This window comes from Hypanus sabinus, chromosome 5 (genome assembly GCF_030144855.1).
Source record: "Hypanus sabinus isolate sHypSab1 chromosome 5, sHypSab1.hap1, whole genome shotgun sequence".
NCBI lineage: Eukaryota > Metazoa > Chordata > Chondrichthyes > Myliobatiformes > Dasyatidae > Hypanus > Hypanus sabinus.
In genome coordinates this window covers 30005488-30030075 of record NC_082710.1, presented here as the reverse complement: position 1 = coordinate 30030075, position 24588 = coordinate 30005488, and the positions used below count along the sequence as shown (strand labels likewise).

The window sequence follows — 24588 nt, the reverse complement described above, 5'->3', positions numbered from 1 at the left end:
CTGCAGATTTCCTGGTGTTCTACAAGCAGGACTGAGGGAATTTCTTTCAGCAGATGAGCTACAGAGGTTCAAGGAGCCAGCATATGAACACTTCTTTTTCCCCAAAAGGAAAAAAAACCATTAACTATCCTACTGGAAACCCATATTGTGCAAATCATTAAAAAATGTTCAATTCAGAATGGTAAGTGAAGAAGAAATAAATGAATAGCATAAGGAGCAGTTTAAAGTTGTTGAGAGCTGCACAATTTAAAGTTATTTGAACATGGGCAAGCATGTATCATTCCTGGAATATAATTCAACTCCTGTTTTCAGGGAGCACACTTCCTTGAAGTGCTCTGCCATGAACATGATGAAACTTATATTAAGTTTCAAATACAGGAGATACAATTGTTCATCTAAATTCAAAAAAAGGTCTTCAATCAAAACCAGTGAAAAGATTTCTTTTCAAATAACTGGCAAGTCGACTTCCTCCAGAGTCTATGGAGATTTGGCATGTCATCTAAAACTTTGATAAACTTGTACAGATATGTATTAACTGGCTGCATCACAGCCTGATAAGGAAATACCAATGTCTTTGAACAGAAAATTCTACAAAAAGTAGTGGATTCCGCCCAGTACATCACAAGTAAAGCCCTCCCAACTGTTGAACACGTCTACATGAAACCCTGTCGTAGGAAAGCAGCATCCATCATCTGAGGTCCTCTCCACTCAGATCATGCTCTTTTCTCACTGCTGCCATCAAGTAGAAGGTACAAGAATGTCAGGACTCACACCACCAGGCTCAAGAACAGTTACTATCCCTCAACCATCATGCTCTTGAGATAATTACATTCACTTGCCCATCCATTGAAGTGTTCTCACAATCAATTACATCATTTAAGGACTCTTTATCTTGTTATTTCATGTTCTCATTATTTATTATTATTTATTTATATTTGCAGTTTATTGTCTTCTGTACTCTATTTGATCATTCATTGATCCTGTCATAGCTACTATTCTAGAGATTTGCTGAGTATGCCCACAGGAAAATGAACCTTAGAGTTGTATATGGTGACATATATGTACTTGATAATAAAATTTAGATTTGTACTTTGATAACCTGCATGAAGCAAGCGGACATTAGAAGTTGCCTTTAGAGTTGCTTAAATCACAAACGAAAGAAAATCTGCAGATGCTGGACATCCAAGCAACACATACAAAATGCTGGAGGATCTCAACAGGTCAGGCAGCATCTACAGAAAAGAGTACAGTCGAAGTTTTGGCTGAGACCCTTAATAAGGACTGGAGTAAAAAAAGACCCCCCCACCACCACCACCACCTCTGACTTCTCATCTTCTTCTCTCCAGTCCTGATGAAGTTTCTCAGCCTGAAATGTTGACCGTACTTTTTTCCATAGATGCTGCCCGGCCTGTTGAGTTCCTCCAGCATTTTGCGAGAGTTGTTTAAACACTCAGTTTCTATTAAATTCATTTCACTAAAAATTGAAAAGAAATGAATTAAAGCTTATGTGTAGAAAGCATACATCATCTGCAAACCTTTCAACAACATAGATTGTAACAGGTGTGAACAATTCATGTTAAATTGGTTATGATAAATTACCTTTAAGTACAGTTCTTTCATCTTTTTGAAGGCTTCTGAGATGGGCTTTGATGTACCAACTTGATGTGTGATGCATTTTTCTGCCTCTTTTAATGTGACATGCTGAGAGTATTGCTTTACCAGCTGGAAGAATCTCTCCTTTTGTAAGTCAATATATTTTTCCATAGTTCGAACTGCATTCTGCAACGTAAGCAAAAATCGACTGAACTCACCGCCGGTTAAACAAAAAGCTGAATTTTAATGATTTTTCTTCTGAAAGCTATCATTGTACCAAAAAGTGTACTGAGAGACTGAAATTATATAATTTAGATACTCATAAATGAGCAACTTCAAACAGGATACAAAGGGGTATATTACTGGGATGTCCCCATGTGCTTGCCGGATAATGGGTGATTTTGAATGTTCTCCCTATTTGGCCTAGTTTAATTATTGTCCAATGCACAATATTGGGTACATGGAATTAACTTCCATCAATAGCAGTTAAAGTTGTGCCATTTATTCAGAGGTTAAACAGATTTTTTTTCAATTTCTTGCAACGAATGAGCCAAGGAAATGTCATGCCATAAAAAGCAAATGGTCATGCATGAATGACTGAATATTTTACTGTTTGCTTAATTGCTTTTGATGAGAGGAAATACTCTGCTTGATGGATCTTCTCAAAACCCATACTTTCTTAAGATACTGAAGTCAAAAACATAATGTCTTATCTAATCAACTGACTTAATTATAAAAGTCCACTTCAGCAGAATACATGGGACATGTATTGCAGCTATCAGTCATGTGTATCTGATTAATGCACTGTAGGTGTTCATCTGCCACTGAACCCATCATACGAGAAATGATCTGCAATAATCAAAACATCATTACATGATTTAACGTCTAGTATAGATGGCCGTACAGAGTAAAATGAGGCAAAGAAGAACTTTATCAAGGGTGGAAAGGTAAAAATGATGTAACTGATAACTAGTCCAAATACAACAAATTAAAAATGCATTTATTCCTTGTAAATGCTACCTTCTTTATTAAGCTACACAACCAAACTGCAGCCACAATGAATGCATTCCAGAAGGGAGATTGTCATATCAATATTCTTGAGAAAAGAACTTGTACCTATTCAAGTAACTTAGTACACCTTATTCCTCTCAAAGCATCTTCAGTAGTCATCATTAACCTTCTGCAAAGACATTTTCCCCTTCAGAGAAACTCAAAATATTTTTCTCTTAGTTCAACTGTACTTAGCCTCCTTCTCAGTTCACAAAGCTTCTGCTGGATATAATTAAATGTTCTGCTGTGCACCAAAGATGCACACTAACCACAAAACTTTAGTATAACCACTAAAGTTGCTATAACGTAAGAGATAGTAGAGATAGCTTTTTTGGTTACTTGTGTTGGTACTGTCAATCAGCAAGATCACAGCTAAACTTTTATCCCAGCACCATTTTCCTATCTCTTAATTCCCTTTATATCCAAAAGTATATTGAACTTTATCTTAAACGTACTCGATGACCAAGCAAATACATCCTGTCAGCAGAAATGGGCTTAGTAGCTAAATCACACGTGAAGGCCAAAGGCGGATTTCGTTGCCAGAGGCTATTTGAGGTGCATGCCATTGGGAACATTTAATAGATAGTGGAAGGTTGTCCCCATTACCACACTGGGCTAAAACTACCTTAAGGAATCTTAATGATGAAAATTCTGCTTATCTCAGTTTTGCTTGTCTTCCATTTGTTTTGAGATTCTAATGGAAAATATTTTTAAAAATAGCAGTTATTGATCTAATCTACATCACCAACAGCAATATCCAAAATAAAACAGTAAGTGTAAGAATACGCTGGCCTACAAAACCTAGCCAGTAAACTATCCACACACAATCCTCACAGTTTGAGTCCAAACACCATTCGTCACTTCCTCCTCTCTCCACAACTATCATCATCTCCCCATCTCTGGAAATATTTTTTTTCAAGTTTTTGTACCACAAAATAGACACATAACCCCTGCTCCCCCCAAACACCAAACTTTCCACTTCACTAGACTCCAATCCCTCCACTACATTTGCTTCTTGGGTTCAAATCAGAATCATATTTTGAATAAAAAGAGATAGTTGTAGCAGTCGTTTTCATAAACATTCTCTCAGCACGGTTAGGTGCGTTTAAATTCAATGAAGCAATGAGGGAACATACTTTCCACTGTATTTGTGACTAACTCATGAGAAAAGAGTAGAGCAGGTGTCTATTCTAATAAGTTCTTCGAGGACCTCTTTACTCTCATGGGTGGTTGAAACCCATCCTCCAGGGAAAGTATGAGGCAGTTATATAACAAATATGTGGAGACCAATGGTGCTTCCAATTCCATGCTCCCATTGGATTCATCTTTAAGGGGAGGGTGTCTCTGAAAAGAATGTAATGTACAATTTGAGATCTGCTATGACATATCTCCCTTATGTTTTGGTAAGTCCCACCAATCTTGTTGCTAGGCTTATGAATCTGCTAATTGTACATTTTTTTCAGGCGTGCTTAATACTGTGTGAGTGCAGTTTTCCACTCACTCGTTAACACATTCATATAATTGGGTCCTGCTGAAGGGTCTCGGCCCAAAATGTCAACTGTACTCTTTTCCACAAATGCTGCCTGGCCTGCTGAGTTCCTCCAGCATTTTGTGTAAGTTGCATATAATTTACTGGATGTGCCATTTTAAAAGTCCTTGGGCAAGTGATTTGAAATTGTGCCACACAGTTGAATTAAAACCACACAAAATATATTACAAAACAATGCTAAAACAGTCTTTCTGATCATTCAGTTTGCTTAGAGTCTTCTGTGACATTTGGCCTAAGATTGTATTTTGTATCACTTACCTTGTAGTTTTCTTTGGAAATTATGTTATTGTTGACACCTTTTGTTAAAACTCTGGTATTATGATTCACATCTGTTCTTGTGAAAAGCAGGATGGCATCAGGATCCTGTTTCTTTTCAAACTTCACGTGTCCTCTTGTGCATTGTGATATATTTAGATGATGGACTGTGTTCAGCTCCTTTACAATAAGTATACAAAACAGTGACAAAACTGAGGACAAATTAAGAACATATCCAAAGTTTCTGAGGTTTTCCTGGTTTATAAATTTGAATTTACCATGTACGAGAATCAGAATCAGAATTAGGCTTGTTATCACCTGCACGTGATGTGAAATTTGGTAACTTAGCAACGGCAGTTCAATGCAATGCATAATATAGAAGAGAGAGAAAAAAAGTAAAAAAATAATAATAATAAATAAGTAAATCAATTACAGTATATGTATATTGAATAGATCAAAAACACGCAAAAAACAGAAATACTGTATATTAAAAAAAGTGAGGTAGTGTCCAAGGGTTCAATGTCCATTTAGGAATCGGATAACAAAGGGGAAGAAGCTGTTCCTGAATTGCTGAGTGTGTGCCTTCAGGCTTCTCTACCTCCTACCTGATGGTAACAGTGAGGAAAGGGCATGCCTTGGGTGCTGGATGTCCTTAATAATGGACGCTGCATTCCTAAGACACTGCTCCTTGAAGATGTCCTGGGTACTTTGTAGGCTAGTACTCAAGATGGAACTGACTGGATTTACAACCCTCTGCATCTTCACTTGGTCCTGTGCAGAAGCCCCTCCATACCAGACAGTGATGCAGCCTGTCAGAATGCTCTCCATGGTGCAACTATAGAAGTTTTTGAGTGTATTTATTGACATGCCAAATCTCTTCAAACTCCTAATAAAGTATAGCCGCTGCCTTCCCTTCTTTATAACTACATCGACATGTTGGGACCACATTAGGTTCTCAGAGATCTTGATACCCAGGAACTCACTCTCTCCTCTTCTGATCACTCGATGAGGATTGGTATGTGTTTCTTTGTCTTACCCTTCCTGAAGTCCACAATCAGCTCTTTTGTCTTTCTGACGTTGAGTGCCAGGTTGTTGCTGCAGTACCACTCCACTAGTTGGTCGCTCCTGTATGCCCTCTTGACACCACCTGAGATTCTACCAACAATGGTTGTATTTTATCAGCCATTGATAAATGGTATTTGAGCTATGCCTATCTACAAAGTCATGTGTATATAGAGAGTAGAGCAGTGGGTTAAGCACTCACCCCTGAGGTGAGCCAGTGTTGATTGTCAGCAGGAGGATACGTTATCACCAATCCAGATTGTGTATTCCAGTTTGGAAGTCAATGATCCAATTGCAGAGGGAGGTACAGAGGCCCAGATTATGCAACTTCTCAATCAGGATTGTGGGAATGATGCTATAGTCAAAGAACAGCATCCTGACACAGGTGTTTGTGTTGTCCAGGTTGTCTAAAGCCGTGTGGAGAGCCATTGAGATTGCCTATTATAGTGATAGGCAAATTGCAATGGGTCCAGGTCCTTGCTGAGGCAGGAGTTCAGTTTAGTCATGACCAACCTCTCAAAGCATTTAATTATTGTTGATGTGAATGCTACCGGGTGATAGTCATTAAGGCAGCTCACATTATTCTTCTTAGGCACCTGAATTAAAATTGTTTTGAAAAACAGAGTAATTTTGCCCAAAATTATTGCTGGTAGAATCTGTATTCTTCACAAAGCAGTAAACATGTGAACGTCTTAGGATAATGAGAGCACAGACTATATTCCAGAGAATTCAATGGATGCACCCAATTTGACCATGTAAAGAAGGAGTAAGTGATCTCACTGAATCAGGAAGTCTACTGGGATTGAATAATCCCAGGGTTTCAACAACAACTTCTGTTCATGCTCCCCCACCACCAGGCCAACAGATAAAATCAGAAGCAAGGGATTACAATGATCCTGATATTCTCCAGATCAGTTCCTCCAAACAGATTGCTAGATGGGAACCCTTTTGAAAGGTCTAAATTAGAGGTAATGCCATCCTATGACATGACTCCTTTATATTTTGGGAATTACTATCAGATTTCATCCCAAAGCCCCTCTCTCTGTAACTTGCTCAATTCTAACAACCATGCTCCTCAGATATGGCCATATTCTCTTCCTATTTTCGTCTCTAAACCACCAGCAGTTGTACTATACTTCAGCCACTGGGACTTTTAACTATAGAGGCAATTCTTATAATTAATCTGCTTTATTCCCTTCAAGTTTCATGAGGCTCACTGTCACATTATGTATGATAACAATACAGTGAAAAGTCTTGGGGTGCTTTACCATGTAGAAAAGATGAATTAAACAGTACACAGAACTTAATTGGCAATGAATGACTGTAGTTCATTGTTTGAAGATAAAAGTAATGCAAGAAAATCACCAAGATGGTTGGAAATAAATTCCTTGGTTTATCACACTTACTCTTTGTAAACAGGAAATATGATTTTTTTTCTTGTCAATCTGTTGTTTGTTTTGGCGTTGCCCTTTGTTATTGCCTTGGATAACATCATCATATTGTTGTCTGTGTAAGGCAGAATAAATGCAACATATTTTGGAAACTAAGGATCATTCTTAATTAGAAACATTGTTTCATTAAATGTCATTAACCAAGCATGTTGCCTCAGCAAGCTGAAACAGAAATAAGTTGTGTTATGCAGACTCTCCTGCGTAACAAATTAGATTACAAGCTCTACGTACTATTTTTTTCCATTGGAGAACGAGATATTGGGAGCACTGAACACTGAGAAAAATATACTCAGTACACAGTAGGTCAACTTGCCAAATCCATTTCAATTGTGGCATTGTCACAATTGTCTAGGTCACGAGGAATAAGTGGTGAAGTGAGGTTTAGAAAAAAAACCTTACAATAAACAGGGGGAATTGACAAGATATGTTCTCTCAACCTTAAGGCAGAGAAAATAAATTTTAATCGTTTAAATCAGAAGAGTGATTATATAAAAAGGAATGGCAATGGTAAGGGAGAAAGGTGGGTGGGTGGGGAGCAGCTTCACAAGGAAAATTGGGAATTAAGGTAGTAAGTAGATAAAGGGACAAAGACTGGTTTACAGGAGGGAAAAAATCCACAACCTGAAGAAATGACACTATTAAATTAAGAGTGAGCCATAAACAAATACCATGTCATTACTTCTATAGGAGTTGTGTTCTCTATTTGATTTGTATTCTATGTTGTGTGTTTATTTTGTAACTATTCATGTTAGTAGGGACGTGGTAAAAGCGAAGGGAATGAGCTCTGTATTCCTGCTTATTTCATGGCAGTTTGTAGCTTGGGACCAGCAGAAGTCATATCTTGGTTGATCACTTAAGATTGCTCAATAATACTTAATTGTATGTTTGCTAATTGCTAATAAAGGATTGAAATAAGGAATTCGGCTCTTTGGAACAATCATTTCATTGGAGCTGAGGGCATGTCCTGCAAATATAAGAACCCCATGGGGCTCACAGGCTAGTGGCAATTGTTTTGATTTTGAATTAGTTTTAGCCGCCACAACTTCCTTAACAACTTTAACATCCCATGGCAAGTTAAATGACCTATTAATGTGTGAATAGAGTAAATTCATGAAACTCATAAGATTAAGTGTGTGATGCTGCCTAGACAATGTCAACATCATCATCACCCTATAATGGACAGTGATTTGCAATTTACTAGTGATTTCTAAAAGGAAGGCTAGGATTTTTATATTAATCCAGGAGAGCCTGGATCCAGGCAGCTGGAGATATGGACTTCAAAAATAGAAACAAAAGCATAATATGTCAGAATTAGCGTGACAGAGTGCTCTGAGAGAGGAGAGTTTGTAGAGTTGGACGGGGTGACTGAGATAGTATTATTTGACTATTCTTTCTAATTTTAATGAAACAAACCATCATTGCGCAATACAAATTATACATCAATACATATTTTCAGATTCATTTAATATCAATCTGGATGTATGGCAGTAGCCTGTAATAAAAGTGCTACTAAAAATGGGATCGGACAGCAAACTGAATATTTCTGAAACTGATTAAGACTGTCCAATTAGAATGCTTTGGAAAAATGAATGATTAAATGTTTGTGTCTGATAGCTGAATACACTTTGTGTCAATAGTGGTTATTTGAATGTAAAGTCTGTGCTCAGATCGAAGAGTAAACACTTACAGTGGCTGAAATTTACTCGGAAATTCAGTTTGGATTGGACTTTTCACACAGTTCACTGAGATGGGGAAATTTGCATTTTTTCCACTGTCTTGAAGAGATTTCAAGCCACGATTATTATGCAGAGCACTTCCAATGCTGACGGCTGCTTTCCCACGGAATGACCAACCAGAGAATGATTCAGGATAATTCACCCCATCTGTATTTAATAAGGCACTGAAGACTTTGGGTCAAGAACATATCAACAAGAATCAAAATTAGCACTCAGCCACAAAACCCTTTGTCAATCATTATGGCCATAGTTAACTTAAAGCATTTCCTCATAACCTACAAATAAATGTTTTGTGCCCTGAAGATCCATGTTACTGTAACACTGGTAATTATAATGGATATGTGCACATAGAAAACCTCTGCTAACAGCTTTTCAGATTTTGAGGGGTAATGGTGATGCTCCCCTATATTTATAGAACTGTTAGGCTCCTGGAGCCACAACTGGGGTGGCATCAAGATTCATCCCCTTTGTTGAAAAATCTTGAGCCCTCATCCTTGTGTAGAAATTGAAAGTTGTCCTTGTTTTAGTGATAGCAAACATCTCTTGCATCAGAGGTTCAAACCATTACCTTAAACCTAACAACCAGGAAGAACACCCAAGTGCTCTTTAGCCGGGTATATTGCTGATTTTGCTCTAAGTGCTGTACTGCAGGCAGATGATATAGGAACAAAGGGATTCTTCAGGCCTGGATGCATTTTCCCACTGGCCTTGTTGGAGAAGGCCAAAAAAATAATCCACCACAAATTCCAGTCAACCAGCGGTCCAGCAGGGTGATATCTGAATGGCCGCAGCCAAAGAAATGTAAGATTAATTTCCCAAAGAAAGCCTAATGTGAAATAGCTATTGTCCTCTACTAAGTCTCATCATTCTCTTAAGTGGTAAACAAAAAATAACAATGATTCTGTCCAGGTCAGTATTAAATCATGGACCCAGTGTGGGAAAGCCATATTCATGGATTTTTTTTGCAGGAATCAACTAAATGTTAGAAAATCTGACACCTAACTTTTGACTAGTTTACAGACTGGTCGGTTGTCCGTGAATAATTCAATGCTGTTAATAAGTTAATGCAATATGTGACAATCATATAAATGTTTAAATACAACAATAAATTACCCAACTAGGAATTGTATGGTCTCAAAGAGGGTACACGTGAGGTGGCAAGATAAATATTGTGTGTAGAACTTGGGATCTCAAAAATTAATATCTTCCTGGTTTTTTTTATTATTATGCATTTTAGTGGGACTAGATAGAGATGCAAGTTGCTTGGTTGTTTGGTTTACTTAGTAGGCTATAGTTTTTGTATTTTTCTACCAGCATATTTCTTCATCTTCTTTCACAAAGGGAAAATCATGAGTTTTCCATCACTCTTGTACAAGGAAAAGGAAGTTGTCTGAGTGAAAGTTGGTTGGGGGCTGTGGTGGAAGGAGCATACAGAAATCTGACCAGCTATGTCTACGATCGTTACACGTTGAACTCACGTTTGAGATCCCCCTACACATGCTTTGATTATCAGAAGAAACCTGCCATTGTGGTCTCCATTTCAAAACACATGCTACTGCATCTGAATGAGAAGAGATCTGCAGTGAGAAAATCTCTTCATTACAAACCATCCCAGAGAATATCTAACACATTAAATAGTCTGTAGTTCTCATAACACAGTAGAATGAGTTTCCATCTGTACATAACATCCAATTGTCAGGACTCCCCTTAGTGCAAAGTTATTGCAAACCCGTAGCATCAAGATTGTTCATGTCAACCCCATTATTATCCTGGATATAAGGGTTTACATGCAATTATTGTTCAGGTGATATCTGACTGTTGAAACATAATTACTCTTTGACAGAGGTAAGGAATATTTTGACTTTTGACATCTTAGTATCTATTTCTAATTTTCTGTCACCATTATCGCTTTGCCAAGTGGTCAAAAACCGAATTGCCTCAAAGAAGTTGTGAACAATGCTTCAAACTGTAATTCCAGAAAAGACCTGCTCATTTTTCAAAGCTTCATTGATATATTGAAAACCATGACTTTATCCACAGTGATTGAACATCCCAATTAAAAGCAATTATTTTCAATGGATAGGTATATTGTAGTGTTAGAAATCAATTAAAGCTGGCTTTTTGATCTATTGGAATGTAATGACATAGATATAACAAATTGCAAAGCCAAACCCTTGAGCTTGTATCTTAGCAGCTTTCATTGACAATAAATGATGTGTGATTACAGTAAGCAGCACAGAGGGAGGTATCCTTGGCAGATTCTTCCCCTAGGCACTGCTCCTATGGCTTTGTGCCACACTATACTCCTACCTGTCAGGACTTCATTTAGGATACACTGACTGCTACTGGCCATGAGGAGAACCTGGGCCAAGATATCCACGTCTGGGCAGTATCTCACAGCTGCAATCTCCTGAAATGCCTGAGCAGCAGGGATCATTTCTGCAATGATTAAAGGATATGTTATAAATTGTTTTGTTTGATGTTTTCTGTAATCATGGCAGGAGTAGAGCATCTCCTACACAACCTCCTTTCACTGACATATTAACTGAGAGCTTTATCAGAAAAAAATGTTTCAATACAGATAAAGTAAGCATCAAATTTATAATGAATTTCATACCTCAGGGATTAACATACTTAGATTCACTTTGGAGTGAAATACAGAATGATAAATACCAGAAAGTGAAGTATATGTCTGTAATTCAGTCAAGAAATACATGAAATGTAATAGAAGTTCAATTTGAAGAATAAATTTTAGATCAATCCAAATATTTATTATTTTATGCAGTGTGTTTGGATGTCTTACAAAGGTATAATTTTCATAACATTTGCTATTATATACCTCCAGGTTTGGTTTAAGGATTTGCCACAACAAATGACTTAAAGCCTGAAGATAAAACAGCAATGTACAGATGTACATCAGAATGTGAAGTCAAAAAAGCAAAATAAAACCTGTACAAAAAAATGAAGACTGAAAATGCTGGAGACACTCAACAGTTAAGTGGTATCTGTGGTGAGAAACAGAAACATTTTAAAATTGCAAACGATTGAAAACCACAGTCAGGCCAGTAGTAGGGAACCTGCAAGAAGAGGATAACTTAAACTGCACAATTGGTACACCGGAGGCCAAGGTTATTTTTGAGCATTGCTGTAGTGGACTTCTTCAATCATTTGCAATTCAATGGGCAACTTACAGAAGTTTGATTAGCATCAACAATGAAGCGATTCATGTACAGGAAGCCTTTAAGAAAGTTTGCACTGAACATTAAGCACCATGGAACAGCCCAACACAAAGACTTAGGTTCTGTGCAGAGCTCAGAGTTAGCAGGGGCAGTCAACAATTACTGCACATCACAGTTCCAAGGAGACAGTGGGTTGCATAGAGGGAGAGAGAATTTAAAAGAAATGAGTAGGAAAGTCAGTACATTTTGCTCCCATTTGCATGCATGTGTCTCTGACAGATTGGTAATGCATCACCCTGGGGACTAACATAAAATTCTCTTCTCCTTTTCCTTTGTCCCAGAAGGTCATTGACTCATCACAATTAACCCAATTTCATGATCTCTAATGGGAGCAGTAGTCTTTCTAAATTAAGGGGATATGGAAGTCTGGCATTGAATGTACAAGATGAGCAATGAATGTTTATAAGCAATAAGGCATGATTTCATGTATACATTTGATTAGAAAGTTTAGTTTGTGATGGCTTCTGTATCAGAATTGTGACCAAGTGAATGAGTTTCAGTAACAGACTATGGGCATGCTGATGAATGAGGTATTTATTGGTGTATCAATCAGATTTGCTCTTTATCAAATCAAGGGATATGGGGACAAGGCAGGGACTGGGTATTGATAGTGAATGATCAGCCATGATCTCAGAATGGCGGTGCAGACTCGAGGGGCCAAATGGTCTACTTCTGCACCTATTGTCTATTGTCTATTGTCTATTTATTGAAATTATGGACAGAGCGAGCCTGTCTAAGCTAAACCTTCCATATGCTTGTTACACAATTGGCTACCATGCCTTTAAGATGTTCTCCAGACTTCCACAAATTTTGACAATCTTTCTGCTCATTTCTATAGGGCTTGCCCAAAGCAGCTCATGAGAAAGCTGTACTGTTTCAGTATGAATGTATTGCTCTTGTGCACAGGTCATGAATAGAGGTCTTCAACCTGCCACAGTAAGCCATAGGAGAAAGAAGGCATTATCACAGCTTCCATTTGGCCAGCTCATCAGTCATCGTGACTGATGGATGTTTCTTTCTGTTGGTGAATATGTATTCTATTATGTCAGATTAAGAGAGAGCAAGATAGAAAGAATCTATGTCAAAATGGGCAATTCTGGCTTCTAATCTAGATCTGCTTGCTAGGCATACTAATCAGCAAAGTGGTATCCCACTGTGCAGATGCCATGTTGATTGTACAAGAGCACATGAAACATCCAACAACTAAGCATAGGCAATCTCATTTTCTTGCACGTAGCTTCTCATGATGCATTGCTCAATAGGCAGCACCACAGCTTTTTATAGTGCACTCATTTCCTGCCATGGTTTGGGACACCCGGCAGTCTTTTTCTTCTTAATCCCTTAGATATAAATGACAGTGCATCTACTGATTGGAAAATGTCAAACATTATCCAGTACTTACTTTTTCCAAGAAAAAAATTGATAAGGGAATCTTTAAGCTCAATGACCATGGTGTACATTTTGATGTATTCTTCTTTTAATAGATTAAATGTGAAAAGATTTGTTGGTCTCAAAGTTTGTGATGTATCCATTTCTACAAGAGCGTTTGCTGCTCTGCTATGTTCACTGCAACCTGTATGCATATAATAATTACTGTTTTAAAAGGTAAAGGATGAGTAAATTGCTATATTGAAAATAACATTTAACTCTTTACCAACTTTAGAATCATAGAAAGTTAGCAAATCAAGAAACATGTGGAGACTGAGAGTGGCTTGCAACAACTTGCATTCCCCACTTCGCAGACAAGCATGTCAAAGCAACTTCTAATGAGAAACCAAGTATAGAATCATAGAAAAGTACAGCACAGAAACAGGCTTTTCGGCCCATCTAGTCCATGTGGAACCATAGCCCTCCATACCCTTACTATCCATGTACCTATCCAAACTTCTCTTAGATGTTGAAATCGAGCTCGTATGCACCCCTTGTGCTGGCAGTTTGTTCCACACTCTCTGAGTAAAGAAGTTTCCCTCTCATGTTCCCCTTAAAATTTTCACCTTTCACCCTTAACCTGGGGGATTATATGTGAAGCAGGGTTTGAGGCTCAGCACAACAATGTGGGCCGAAGGGCCTGTAATGAGCTGTACGTAGAGCTATGTTCTATGTTTAACCCATGACCTCTGGTTGTGGTCTCAACCAACCTTAGTGGAAAAAGCCAGCTTGCATTTACACTATCTAAACTTCTCATAATTTTGTATACCACTATCAAATATCCCCTCAACCTTTCATGTTCCAAGGAATAAAGTCCTAATCTATTCAATTTTTTTTTAGGTCCATGGTCCATCAGACTTGGCAACATCCTTAAAAATTTTCTCATTACTTCTTCAGCTTTATTTACACATTTCCTATAGGTAAGTGACCAAAAACTGCAGACAGTACTCCAAATTAGACCTCACCTATGTCCTATATAACTTCAACATAACATCCCATCTACTGTACTCAATACTTTGACCAATGAAGGCCAATGTGCCAAAAGCTTTCTTTATGACCCTATTTACCAGTAATGCCCCTTTCAATGAATCATGGACCTGGATTCCCAAGTATGTTGAACAATAAGAACTTAATGAAGTATCCCATGATAGAGAAAAAGACTATTCAAGAGAACTGTTGGCCAAAGTGATAATTTATACCTTCAATCAACCCTTGCAGGGCAGTAACTCAAACACTTTACTGCATGCATAGTGTCATATTGCACACAATTGACCCTTTGCTATCACATCTAAGTGTTAGGTCTTTTACTGAAATGTTAGATTGGTGGTCTTGAAGCAATCCGAACAATGCCAAGACAGAGCTCAGTGGCTTGGGTCTACTTTGCCCACATATCATTACGAATTCCAATAAAAACTCATATAGTTACGGTTTACAGCAGGTCAGGCAGCATCTATAGAAAGAGATAAAGAGTCGACGTCTTGGGTCGAGACCTTTCATCAGGACTGGAAAAGAAGGGGAAAAAAGGTAGAATAGGAGTCTTGGTTTGAAACGTTAACTCTTTATTCCTTTCCACAGATGGTGCTTGACCTGCTGAGTTGCTCCATTATCTTGGATTTCCAGCATCTGCAGAATCTCTTGTGTTTATAATAAAGATTCAGCTGTTTTCCAAGGCTCCTTACTATTTGTGACCCATGTGGACAGCCACTGCCAAATTTGCCCATCGACTAAAGCAATTGTTTCAAGATCCTAATGATGAAGGCTCGGGCTAGGCCATAGACCAAATTATAGCACAATTTGACTATTGAGCGAGATTTCCTGAGAGGAGTCATGAGATATGTATACAAACAAAGGGCCCTGGAACAGTAGCAATAGGTGCAACAGGCCATGGTTGAAAATAGATGTTGAGCATGAGTTGGGCTGGGGGAGGTGGGGGTGAACTATGGAAGATAGAATGGATTTAGCAGTGGAATCAGCAATATATGTTACCAGAAGACATTTAAACATTTAGAGGAGTTATGGCAGCACAGCGCTTTGAAAACATTTGGCAAGAATAGTTTCTTGCTATCTTTTCATTATTTTACCTTACAGAAGAATAATTTTAAAAACTGTTTAACTTGTCTGCCTTCTGAATTGTTCTGTTCATGCTTTGAGGCGGAGTTGAGATCTGCTGGCATTAATCTCAACAGATGAAAATGGTGTTTGGAGCTTTCACAGGAACTATTTATTCCCGACTTCCACACATTCATTCACTCTCATTCATTCAGTTAAAACACTGACCGATTAAATTAAAGTGAAAGAGCCGAATGGGTAAATATTGACTCTGTAATGAACAGCATGGCCTTGCGTAGTTTTGAGCTTGTATTTTGTGACAGTGACATGTAATCAAAGTTCGAAGTACATTTATTACTAAAATATGTATAGTATATACAACCTTGAGACTCATCTCCTTAAAGATAGCCACAAAAACAAAGAAACCCAATGGAACCCATTAAAGAAGATCATCCAACTCCCCGTGTGCAGGAAAAAAACTAAATCATGCAAGCAATACCAGTAGGCAAATAACATTCAGATCTGAAATTCATGAAAGTGATTCCATAGCCACGAAGTCAGTCATCACTGCAGCAATCCAGGAGCCTGTTAGTTTCAGGCCACTGCCTCAGTTCAGTGTAGTGACAAGTAAACCTTGCCGAGCAACAAGCTGAACACCAGCTCTGGCCCCAACACCCTCATCTTTTCAATCTGGCCAAGCACTTAAATTGGCCTGTTTCTTGCTCTCGGACCTGGGTCCTGCTACTTTGACTTGGCCCATACCCGACCTCTCCATTTCAGCCTGGCACTTCAATTGGTCAAATCTTGGCTTGTTCCTCACTCTTGGGTCTGGGCCTCATCTCTTTGATTTGGCCCGTACACCCCATTCTACAACACACACACACACACACACACACACACACACACACACACACACACACACACACACACACACACACACACACACACACACACACACACACACACACACACACACACCTACCTGTAGATATCTGTGAAGTTTCATTAAATTTTGGGAGTTTGGGAGTTTGCCAGTTCACTTCTGTCCACGTACATTGCTATTGCATCTATTTCAATTTCTGACATGTTTCAAAGTTCAAAGTGACTGAACTGTTAGTGGAGGAGCACTTTGGGATCACTGACCATGATTCTATTAGTTTTTAAATTGGTTATGGAAAAATACAGTACTAATCCACAAGTTAAAGTCTTAGAGTGGGGCAAGTCTCTATCTAATGCCTTAGTGATTTTGAAGAAATTAGACAGGCTCTTACAAAGGTTGGCTGCCAGAGGTTGCTTGCAGATATAGGGATGGTTTGCACATGGGAGACCTTTAAAAGTGAGATATGGAAATTTCAAGGAAACATGGTCTTGATAGAATGAAAGGCAAAATTGAGAGGGTTATTGTACCCTGGGTGATGAAGAATATTGAGACTCCAGTCAGGAACCATGAGGTGTACAACCAGTATAACCCCTTGAGGCATATAAGAGATCCAGCAGTTCACATAAGAGGGAAATCAGGAGAGCATAAAGATACCATGAAGTGGCTCAGGCAAATAGCAAGAAAGAATATTAAAACATTCTACAAGTACTATAAAGGCAAAAGAAGAGAATAGGTCCCCTTAAGGAGGAATGTATTTATTTACGAGTACAAAGTTATAAGATTAGCTTCTGCGTCAACACCTGACCCAATCCATGGATGTGCTGGAAGCATCACACAATTGTCATCATGTTTCCAACACCAGTGTAGCATGCCTGTAACTCACTAACCCAAACCCACATGTCTTTGAAATGTGGGAGGAAACCAGAGCACATGGAGGAAACCTCAAGTGATCACACGGAGAACATAGAAGCTCCCTACGGAGAGTGGCAGGAATTGCACCCCCTATCACTGGTGCTGTAAAGCATCCCACTAACTGCTGAACAAAGGATGGGTGAGATCTTAAATAAGTACCGCTCCTCTATATTTACTGCAGAGAAGGTCATGCAAACTAGGGGATTAAGGGATATGAATAGTGATGGAATTAATCCACATTACAAAAGAGAAGGTGCAAATGGTCTTAAACATATTAAGGTGGACAGTTTCCTGGGACCTGTACAAATGTATACTGGGATCTTGTGGGAAGCTAGGGGAGAAAGTGCAGGGGCTTGAGCTGGGATATTTGTATCTTTCTTATCCATAGGGGAGGTACTTGAAGAGAGGGTAGCTGAAGTTGTACATTTATTAAAGAAAGACTGCAACGACAAATTGGGGAACTGCACAGGCCAGTGACCTATTATCACCAGTTGTTTACTAGTAATACGAGTTTTCAATTCTTTTCAGGAGAAGTCCAATTATGAAATATTCTAAGCAACATTACAAAATTAGTTGAATAACTTTAATATAAGATTGCAGGTACCAGGTGGGAAAGTTACTGCAGAAGATTCTGAGGGACAGCATTTGGAAAGTCAAGGACTGATTAGGAATTGTCAGCATGGCTTTGTTTATTGTAAATTGTTTCCCAGAAATTTGATATTGTTTTTGAAGAGGTAACCAAGAGGACTGACAAGGGAAGTTTGGTAGATGTAACCTACATGGACTAAAGAAGGCTTTTGACAAGGGCTTGCATGGCAGCTTGGTCAGGAAGTTTAAAAAACATGGAATACAATGTGAGCTAGCCAACTGGATACAAAATGGACTGGTGTACCGCAAGGATTGGTACTGGGTACACTGTTGTTTGGTATCTGAATTGAAGATCTCGGTGACATTACATACATGCTAAGTAAGTTTAGGGACAACACCAAAGTTGGTGGTGCAATGGATAGTGCATTATCTAAGTTTACAAAAGGATCTTGACAAATTTAGGAAGTGGACCAGGAAACAGCAAATGGAATTTAACTCAGGCAAGTGTGATGTGCTTCACGTTGGTAAGCTAAGTTAAGGCACGACTGAAGCAATAAATGATAAGGTACCAGAAAGTGTTGTAGAACAGAGGGACCTTGGGTACAGATATATAGTTCCCTGAAAGCAGAGACACAGGTTGACAGGGAGGTGAAGAAGTCATTTGGTATGCTTGCATTCATTGCATTCACAGGAGTTGGAGTATTATGTTACAGCTGTACGAGAGGTTAGTGAGACTGTACTGGAATACTGTGAACAGTTCTGGAACCTGAGTCCAGGAAGGATGTCAGTAAGCTAATGATCGCAAACTTCTTCACCTATCCAAAGTGTCAGCATTAAACCCAACTATGATTTCCTGCCTTCTGTTGACTAGTAGATTAACAGCATGATCTGCATTGCAACCTTCTAGTTAATATGTGTTGGTATTGGGGGGTTGGGCAGAGAGGTGGGAGAGCAGCGTCTTGGCCAATGCCCTTTTACTGAAACATCAATGATGATCTCTGACTGGTACTCGTTCCCCAGAACATTTAGTTTTTTTATTAAAATTTTAACTGGAAAGCTGGCGAATAACTTTGACAGAAGTGCAAAGTTGTATACACTCAGTGGCCACTTTGTCAGGTACACCTAATACAGACAATGAAGACAAGTGTGAGGTGTTGCACTTTGGGAGGATCAACCTGCGTAGATCTCACATGGTGAGTGGTAGGGCACCGTGGTAGAACAGATGGATGTGGGAATACAGATCTATAATTCTTTGAAAGTGGTATGACACATAGATATTATCATAAAGAAAGCTGTTGGCACATTGGCTTTCATAATTCAATGTACTGAGTACAGGAGCTAGGTTGTTAACTTGATTATCTTGAAGTTATATAAGACATTGGTGAGGCCTAATTGGAAGTATTTTGTGCAGTTTTGGTCATCTACCTACAGGAAAGATGTAAATAAGATTGAAAGAGTGCAGACTCTTGAGGACCTGAGCTAATAGGTTAGGACTTTATTCCCTAGAACCTAGAAGACTGAGTGGAAATTTTATAGAGGTATATAAAATTATGTGGAGTATTGATAGGGTAAATGCAAGCAGGCTTTTTCCAATGAGGTTGGGTGAGACCACAACTAGAGGATTAAGGATGAAGATGAAAAGTTTAAGGGAAACATGAGGAGGGACTTCTTCACTCAGAGAGTAGTGTGAGTCTGGAACAAGCTTCTTCACTGGTGAGAGTGTGGAACAAGCTGTCAGCACAAGTGGTGGATGCAAGGTCGATTTCAACAATTAAGAGAAATTTGGATAGGCACACGGATGGGAGGGGTACGGAGGGCTATGGTCCAGTTACAAGTCAATGGGACTAGGCAGATTAATGGACTAGATGGGCCAAAGGGCTTGCTTATGTGTTGTTGTGTTCTATGAGTCTATGACCTGAGCATCTGCTTGTTAACGCAAATATTTAATCAGCCAATCATGTGGTAGCAACTCAATACCCAACAGCATTCAGACAATGTCAAGGGATTGATTTGTTGATCAGACCAAACATCAAAGTGGGGAAGAAATGTGATCTAAGTGATTTTGACTGTGAAATGATTGTTGGTGCCAGACAGGGGGTGGGGTTTGAGTATGTGAGAAACTACTGACTTTCATGCACATGGTGAAGGGTCTTGGCCCAAAATGTCCATTGTTTATTCTTTTCCATAGATGCTACCTAGCCTTCTGAGTTTCTCCAGCATCTTGTGTGTGTTGCTTTGGATTTTCAGCATCTTCAGGTTTTCTCGTATTTGTGAACTTTGAAATGGATTGTTTACAGCAGCAGAAGACCACAAATATACATTCAATGACTATTTTATTAGGTACAGGAGGTATCTAATAAAGTGGCTAATGAGAGTAGAGTTGGTGTGGATGGTTGAGAGAGAAAAACATAAAAGATGAAACAAAGGAAAGCAGAAAGCAGAATTAAAAGCGGCAGTGCTGTAGAGTACACATGCTGTACAAACTACACAGATCTACTCTGGCAAACTGTAATTTCCATTTCTATCATCTCCTTACATTTTATCTGTAAATGGAATTCTACATCAGCTTCTGGATAATGAAAATAATTATGTCTTGTACATTACTGTACACCTTTTGAGACTTTGCATCTAAAATTAATTGAGTTGACAAGACAAAAGTTTCTTCTGACTTCAATCTGCGTATAATCTTCCACTGGTTTTGCAATTATATCATCAACATTCCTGCACGTTTCATAGAGTGGGAGTCAACCTGAGAATTATCAAAACAATTTTCACTACTTAAGATTAGGACTGTGTGGGTGCATTTTTTTACAACATGGATTTTGAAAAAAAAGCTACTGAAATACCAAGGGCAAGGTGGAAATTATTTGTCATATTGAAAGAGGGGCTCACAAGTGATGAAAGTTTTTTTTAGTTTAGACTTTAGTGGCTGGTAGGACCTATGCTGAGAAGGGCTGCAGTAAACACAAAATTACCCAGATATCTTTTACAATGTAAGATACAGGTGAATTTATTTCCTGGATTATTTGGAGTTAGAAGTGAAAATTAGATTTGTGGAGCACAAGGAGGTCCTCAAGGGATTGGAGTTCATGTCTGTAATCCCTGGTCCTTCTGCTTCCATGATTCAGTATCTGAATGATAAAGTTTTGGGTGATGAAAACCCAAACTCCTCCACCATCAATGTCAGCACAGAAGCACAGGGGTACTTTGATATTTTAAAATTAGAAGCTAAGGTTAGAGGAGAAGTGAGTCCAGAGGCAATCATTCTCGACATCGGGAGAGAAGAAGAATCAAAAGGATAGAAATCAGGAGGATTATCTAACGGCTTTTGCTCTAGGTACTAGTTGTGTAAGATTTGCTTTATACAGAATAGATAGCTTCCAGGAGAAATCTTGATGATCAACAATTTGAATCAAGTACTTCCACGCTTATTTGACATTCACGTGCCCGACATTTTTGTGAAGACAAGTATGCACCTAGAGTGTCATTATCCATGTAGCTAGAACTGAAATCTCCAAATTATGAAGATTGGGAACAGTTTCACTCGAGCTAGGAGCTAGCATGTGACTTTTCATAGGGACTCCACTCACATGGGGAAAAATGACAGCTGTTTTCTCAGATGATTCCTGAAGTCCATTGGAGTGCACTCAGATTAAGAATAAATGTTTTCTCCAACATTAATATGCTAACAGGTGAGGGTATTACCAAGAGGGTCATTAATATCTGGAACCCTTTGACAGGAGGTGATGGAATCTGATACATTAATACATTTAAGAGACAATTAGATAGGCACTCGACTAGGCTTGGCCTGCAAGGACATAAACCTAATGTGGACCAATGTAATCAAAATAGATGGACGAGAAGATCAGTATGGGCACAATGGGCTGAACAGCCCACTGCTGAGCTGTGCATCTCAGTAACCACCATGACACAAGGTTAACTCACAATACAGCCAATCTTGGTACTTTACCAGAGTGGGACCAAAAGCCCATAATGCCTCTTTCCATGCATACTAGTTGAATTCTTAAAAACATGGCAATATTCTTTATGATATTCACCAGTTGGTGCAGATTTGATTTCAGCATTTAAGAGCTTTGGATATGTACACAGATATAAGGTGCATGGAGGGCAATAGTCCAGGTGTGGGTCAATGGGACTCGGCAGAATAATCGTTTGGGATAGGCTAGATGGGCCAAAGTGCTGTACGTCTCTGAGACAAGAAAACAGAAGCAGGATTAGGCCACCTTGTTTCTATCCTTCCTCACTTTTTGTGTTTGATCTGTCCCAGGCCTTAATTCCTCATCTGTGTCAGTTCCCCAAGGCCCTCAATCTCCTGATCTATGAAAAATTTATTCACATTCACCTTAAATACTTGTGATGATATCACTTCAAGTAGGAAATTCCAGAGATTTACTGTCTCTGCAAGAAATCCTGACACACCTCAGTATTCAATAATGCCTTCAACCCTTTTTTCAGCTATGTTTCAGACCAGACCTTTTCACTACTGGAAACAGTTCAAAATTTATCCTCTCTTGCTCACTTAAAAAATATGTTTCATTAGGAACACTATCCCTTAAAAATTATTTATTTTATTTATTGAGATACCCCTTCTGGCTCGTCAAACAGCTCCACCAAACAATCCCCGATTCAATCTAAGCCTAATCACGGGACACTTTAAGATTACCAATTAACCTATCAGTCGGTATGTTTTTGGACTGTGGGAGGAAACTGGAGCACCCAGAGGAAACCAACGGTCACGGGGAAGAGGAACAAACATCTTACAGCCAGCAGCAGCAGGAATTGAACCCAGGTCACCTGTACTGTAAAGTGCTGTACTAACTACTACATTGCATTGCCACCTCAGAATATGTTTCAATAAGCTCCCTCTAAACCTCAAATAATTGCTTGGAGTGAGCATTCTTGCTTCTAAATTTAAAATGTACAAACTAAATTCATGGATGAAAAGATTCATAATCATGAAAGAAAATTATAGTTTTCAAGTATAAGTAGGCAGTCAGTTAACTGAAGATAGATTAGAGAAGTTAGATAAATTAACAAATTTTTGCTGCACATTCTGGTGATTAAAAACCTGATTTTGATTGAATCTCTATAAGTGTTCTCCTGTTGGTCTATCATAAACTTTAGCAAAAGAGCCCCAAATATCAGAGCACAGTAGAAAATAACATTTATTCACTGCCTTATACTGTTTAAGTCATTAAGTACAAAAATTCAGTTAGTGCTATTGTCTATAGTGAGTTAATTTGTGACACTGAGTGGGAGTAACATCTGTACCACGGTTGAAGGGTATTGCTAATAAGATGCCTTGATCCTGGGTTTGAAGGCTGCAGCCAGATCCAATCAATAAATCTGTCATTGCTGGAGTATTGAGAATAATCATCTTTTCAAGATGTTTGTCACTAAAGATTTGATGAAGTGAAAAATCTCTCTGATGAGGCATGATGCTAACAAAAGCTTGAATGCAAAATGCTATCAACATTTTTGGTGAAGAGGAGAAGGCAAACATTTGTGTGCTGGTATTTACAATAACTAGAATTTAATCAAATCAACACGTAATATTTGTGTGGCATGCTTATTAAACATTGCAATCCATTCTACTAACAGATTAAAAACTCATTAGAGATTCAGAAATTACTTATCTTTAATGCCAGTTAAAGGTAGCCAACATCCTTAAAATAAGACACAGATTATTTCTGTTATGTACTAATGACCAATTCAAATATCATTTAGAATCTGAAAAATGTATTCCTACCCCAGTATCTGGAGGGATCGCTTCCTCTGTGATTCCCTTGTCTGTTTGACCCTCCCACTAATCTCCCTCCTGGCACTTATCTCTGAAAGTGGCCCAAGTACAACACCTGTCTATTCACCTCCTCCCTCACCTCCATTCAGGTCCCCAAACAGTCCTTCCAGGGGAGGCTGCAGTAGGATTTTGATGGTTGAAGACTTAGATATCAAAGGTGACTAAAAAGGGAGACGTGCAGAAATTTTAGTCCGAAAGATAGACAGCAAAAACATTGATAAAGTTAGAGAAATTAACAATGAATGCAAGGGTGGTTGAGACAAAAGACTTCTAAATTACTGATTTTTATAAAGTTAACTCTCTTCCTAGTAATTCTACTTTTATATTGGACTTACCTGGTTTTCCAGAAAGTGGTGGTAAGTTGAAATTAAGGCAGAAGAAGTTAATATAACAAAGGTAGAAGGTTTTGTCATGGAGGCTCTAAAAGAAAGTCTGCTGAGCAAGAGTCAATTAAAACCTGGAGACAGCAAATAGTTCAGTTAAATTTCGAAGGTGTCTAAAGAAGGTGGTGGAATCAGAAGCAATGGAGACTCGTCTAGAATGGGAACTGAAGAAGACAGCTTCAGGTCTCCCACTGTCTACATGGAACAAACTTAATGTTGGATGCAATATATCTTTTCTGTTAGTGTGGTGAGTTGTTGATAAGTGCTTTCCCTCTGCCATCCAATTTCTGAATAGATAGTGAACCCATGAACACTACCTCACTACTTTTTTAATTTCTATTTCTGCACTACTTATTTAACTATTTTATATAGTAGACAGCCGTCAATCCCAGAGATCATGGGTTTGTGCCTCTGGTGGTCTGTGTCATCTCCAGGGTGCAAGCCTGGGTGGGAAGATTTGAAGAATTGGCTGTTGCCCATGCAGCGGGTTCCCCCTCTCCACGTCACTGATGCAGTCCAAGGGAAGGGCAAGTGCCGATACAGCTTGGCACCAGTGTCGTCGCAGAGGTTGCCAGAGTGAAGTTGTAAACAA

General features: G+C 38.7%; 1 protein-coding gene across 2 annotated transcripts in view; it reads right to left on the bottom strand.

Annotated features, from left to right (window-relative positions):
• LOC132394024 (uncharacterized) overlaps positions 1–24588 on the bottom strand; it is a 105159-nt gene that overhangs the window by 27298 nt on the left and 53273 nt on the right. For both annotated transcript variants that reach the window (XM_059969654.1, XM_059969655.1), the window contains exons 9-14: positions 13338–13508; positions 11007–11135; positions 8648–8867; positions 6916–7015; positions 4451–4627; positions 1600–1779 (exon numbers count right to left, since the gene is read on the bottom strand). In XM_059969654.1, coding sequence (XP_059825637.1) covers positions 1600–1779; positions 4451–4627; positions 6916–7015; positions 8648–8867; positions 11007–11135; positions 13338–13508 — 977 coding nt within the window. The remainder of the gene's footprint in view (positions 1–1599; positions 1780–4450; positions 4628–6915; positions 7016–8647; positions 8868–11006; positions 11136–13337; positions 13509–24588) is intronic.